The 4,401-nt window shown below is 39.1% G+C and overlaps 1 protein-coding gene across 2 annotated transcripts in view; it reads right to left on the minus strand.

The window, feature by feature from the left end:
* Positions 1-4,401, minus strand: part of Rprd1b (regulation of nuclear pre-mRNA domain containing 1B) — a 44,830-nt gene that overhangs the window by 34,459 nt on the left and 5,970 nt on the right. For both annotated transcript variants that reach the window (XM_028786573.1, XM_028786572.1), the window contains exon 2: positions 2,425-2,554. In XM_028786573.1, the coding sequence (XP_028642406.1) occupies positions 2,425-2,554 (130 nt within the window). The remainder of the gene's footprint in view (positions 1-2,424; positions 2,555-4,401) is intronic.

Here is a 4,401-nt window from a genome sequence, read left to right on the forward strand (position 1 = left end):
CCCCCCCCTCTCTCTCTCCCCCTCTTTCTCTCCCTCTCTCTCTCCCTCTCTCTCTCTGGTCTCATTTGGGCCACACCTTACTTTGTGCTCCTCTTAAGACGTCATGATTATCTCTATCTTAGGTTCTTGACTGTTACCTCCTTACCCATGATGCCTGAAGAAGGGCCCACCCTAGAACACTATTCTACTTAACTGTGTCTATATCATTTCAAAGTGTTCTGTTTACTTCACCATTCTTATCTGCCTTCTTCCTTGCTGTTCTCCAAGCTCTGGATTAGTGTGTAGCATAGAACAAATATATGTTGAATAATGAATGTGTAACTACCTCCAAACCTTAAAGAAAACAAGGTGCTCGTAAGCATAACATGTTCATAGTCTAGTTATTTAAACCACTACTCAAATCAATTCCACTCTATGAACATTGTGCTTTCTCTGAATTCAAAGATTTTTTTTGCTTGGGGATGAAAGTAGAGAAGCATCATAAAAATATTGCTAATCAATTTGGGAATTAATGGGTCAGCTGCCTTTGTTCACTATCTGGTCACAGCAAAGGCACACCAAGAATACTTACTAAATTGCTTTTGGATGATGAGGTACAATAGTATTAAAGTAGCTGTAGTACTTTCTGTTCTAATGATAGGGTAAAGGGAAGACACCTAGAAACATGGTCCAAACTAGACCTGAAACAGACTGGGATTCAGACAAGAGCTGGGAAACACCAGGTAGAATGTGCCCAGATGTTTTCCCAATGTCTCCTGTTTACATTTCTTTGTTTTCTTTGTGACAAGGTTTCATTACATTGTCTGGGCTGGCCTCTGAGTGCTGGAATCACAGGAGTGTATTACTGTGCCTGTATAGTTTTAAGATGTGCCCACATGCTAGCCAAGCCCTCTGAATCTTGGTATCCACCTTCTAGCCTACTTATCCTTTTCTAATTTAGAACACTGATGATTATCAAAAGCGTTAGTTTATTGCCCCTATAGGACAGGGATAGTACCCTTAAACCAGATCTTTTCCCCAGTTAGTCATGAATATCCTAATTGAATCAACGAATATTTACTAATCCCTGCTCAGCACCAGGACAGATGCAGTGCTGCTACATCTTGGAGCACCCTGTGAGAGACTATATGAGTGCACTCCTTGACCTGGAGGCTGTATGTAAGCACTACAAGGTGTGTGGCCCAAGAGCTAGAAAAAGGCAGCCCTTCTCTGTCTGGAGTGTAGGACATGAAAATGGATGAGTAAAACACAGAGCAGGTCTCTAAGAAGTTCCCTGCCTTTTAACTAGATGGAAAACTTGGGCTCAAAAACTTAACTTACACACCCAAGGCTACTCAAATGGCACATGAGACAGAGCAGTGTCTAAGGCACCCACCTAAGCCTTATCAAAACAACAAATCCCAGACTCCAATTTCAGATAGCTCCTCTCAGCTTACCAGCTGTTTGAAGATTCAGTAATTTTCTTCAAGTTCCTAATATATTCTGCTACTTCAGTGCCCATGTTCATCAGAAGCCAGTACCACAGGTACAAGCCAAAATCTCTAGCCTCAGAAAGCTCAATGTGTTTTTTTAACATTTTGGACTACTAATTTTATTTCTTTAAACATTTCAAATCCTCCAAGGAATACTGACTTCAATTCCCACATAAGACCTTTCACTCACGCCTTCTTAACACTCCAGAACATCTTTGTCTAATACACTAGTCTCACTGTCACTCTTCATGGCTTCTTTTACGAAGATCTGTGTATTTTTGTGCATACTTATGAACAAAACAGTCTACCAAACCAACCAACCAACCAAACAAACAAACACCTAAATTCTCCTCCTAGGAACCTAACTTACACCTACAACAAGATGGGCAAACAAGCCCGAGTGATATGGAAGTTTAGCAGGCATGAGCTTTCTACCCAGCGGCCTGTGTGCTCCATGGTGCAGCACTCTGCAGGTCGAGTTGCAGGTTTACAACAATGTGGCTCAAGCATCTACTTTTCCACACATTATGTGACTATTTTGGTAGTGACAGTAATGACTACTATTTTTAGCAAACTAGAAATGGAGAGGGAAAAAAGTCTCAGTAACCAATTTCTGCTACTGAAGAGACATTACTAAAATGCTCCTCCGTACTCCTAGCTGATCACAAACTAATAATGAGACAGCTCAGCCATAGAAAACATACTCGAGAAAGAAATCCAGTGGGTGAATTCAAAGGAGAAAGATGTGTTTCTGGTACCAGAATGAATCTCTTTACTGTTTCAAAGTGTTTACATGTCTGAGATGATGGTTAAGGGCCAAGAAAAACATAAAAGCATGATTTGGTCTTCACAATCCTCTGCAAAGTGCGACATTGTCCATTTGCAAAGGAGATCATGAAAACGACAGAACAAAAAAGGTGGAGACTGTAAAAGCCCCCAATAGAAAACCTACCTGGCGACGTGAGAAAAAGCATCCACAAGGACAGATTCAAATTCTCTTGTGAACTCGGGTCCTTTCCGTTTACTGTTTTGGATGACATCATTTGCTAAGTATAGAAAAGTAAGTTTTCTATTTGATTTGGCTGGGGAAAAAAAAAAAGAAAGACAATTTAACTTATAGCAAAAAAAAATTCTAATTAGTGATCATTAAGATATTTCTAAAGAACATTAGGTATGAGAAGATGGCTTAGCAGGTAGGCACTTGTCATACAAACATGAAGACCGAAATTTGGGTCCCTAGTACCCAAGTAAAATGCAAGGTGGAGGTGGGTTCTCTGGAGCAAGCTGACAGCTAGCTTGCCTAAATTGGTGAGCTCTGGGCTTCCATGAGAGGTCCTACCCTGGTATATAAGGTGGATAGTGACTAAACACCAACTTCTGGCCTACACACACACATGGACCTGCACACAGCAAGCAGATGCTGACACACATTCTCACAGTCTCACATATTCTCTCTCTCTCTCTCTCTCTCTCTCTCTCTCTCTCTCTCTTTCTCTCTCTCTCTGCAAATAAAAAGAACACTAATGTGAGTGTACCTCAGAGAGTCAAGTAGGTGTCTGAATAAAAAAACTGTAATAAAATAAAGGAGCCCTTTGAAGTCTAACTTGCACATCTGGGAATACAATTTTGGAAGAAGAAAAATAAAAAACCATTAGCTTCATTTCTGTTACTTTAACTGGGTAATTAATTGGCATTAAAAATAAAGATAGTTCAAAAAAAAAGTCTTAAAGATAAGCTGTCACTCTTAATGCTAAACCAAGGTGACCATTTACTGTACTATGAGGATGTCTAGTTCATTATCAAACATTCTAGAGTGAACACAGGAGTTAGGATTCAACTTTGAAGGATAATGTTACAACTGATGCTCTCAACTGAGAATCTTTCTTTGAGATGCCAATAACCACAGTCAGACAGTGACACTGACTTTATAGTCCAGAAGATTCTCTAGCTATACCAATGAATGTTATCTCAAACACAAACATGAAGAAATGCTGTATTGTTGTTGAAAATTTATACACATCTTAAATCAGAATATGCAAAATTACAGTTCCTACAAAATCCATAATTCTTCTGTTACACATACAAAATATAATGTTTTCTATTACTCTATATGGTATCATATATTAAACCATAAAAGCTTCATGTAATACACCTGAATTACAGTTGCTTGGGGAAACATTACTGAATTTTCTGGCTTCTATGCACATAAGTTCTCAACCCTAAAGTTATATCACTATCATTTTTGGTCCCAATTTCCTTTAAAAAGAAACAAATATGAATATAAAATGTTTCAAAACACTAAGTTTTCTTCAGCGCTATATAGAAAACTCTAGGAGTATTTATGCCAATTTTTACACAACTGTGTACCTAGTCCTTGCTCCACTGCTCTCAAAAAAAGAAAAAAAAAATACTTTTGAAAAGCACAGCAGGCAGAAGACTTGATTTTTTTTTTTCAAAAAGCAAAGTTATCTTATTTCAAAGAGACAGCACTAGTCTTTTTACTAGTATTGACATTAGTAACAGAATACTGAAATTCACTGTGTCATTGTTCAGCATAGCTTGTTCTTACACTTCTCCTTGCCACTCCACTCCCTGCCTCCATCTTTTCCCATTCGCCCCTTTCTCTTCCAAGCCACGTTTCCATTTCCATGCTTCCTATATGACAGGTTTTACTTTTTCTTCATTTTTTCCATGTTAAAATATCTTTTTTTTCTTTTTTTTTTTTGCTTTTTTTTAATTGGATGTTTTATTTACATTTCATATGTTGTCCCCTTACCCCATCCCCCACCCACCCAGGAACCCCCTATCCCCTCACCCCTCCTCCTTCTTCTCTGTGGATGTAACCCCTACCTACCCCCCCACTCCCACCTCCCCACCCTCAAAATTCCCACCCTGTGGGGCGTCCAGCCTTCATGAGGTCAAGGATCTC

This window comes from Grammomys surdaster, unplaced genomic scaffold, assembly GCF_004785775.1.
Source record: "Grammomys surdaster isolate TR1022 unplaced genomic scaffold, NIH_TR_1.0 125561, whole genome shotgun sequence".
Taxonomy (NCBI): domain Eukaryota; kingdom Metazoa; phylum Chordata; class Mammalia; order Rodentia; family Muridae; genus Grammomys; species Grammomys surdaster.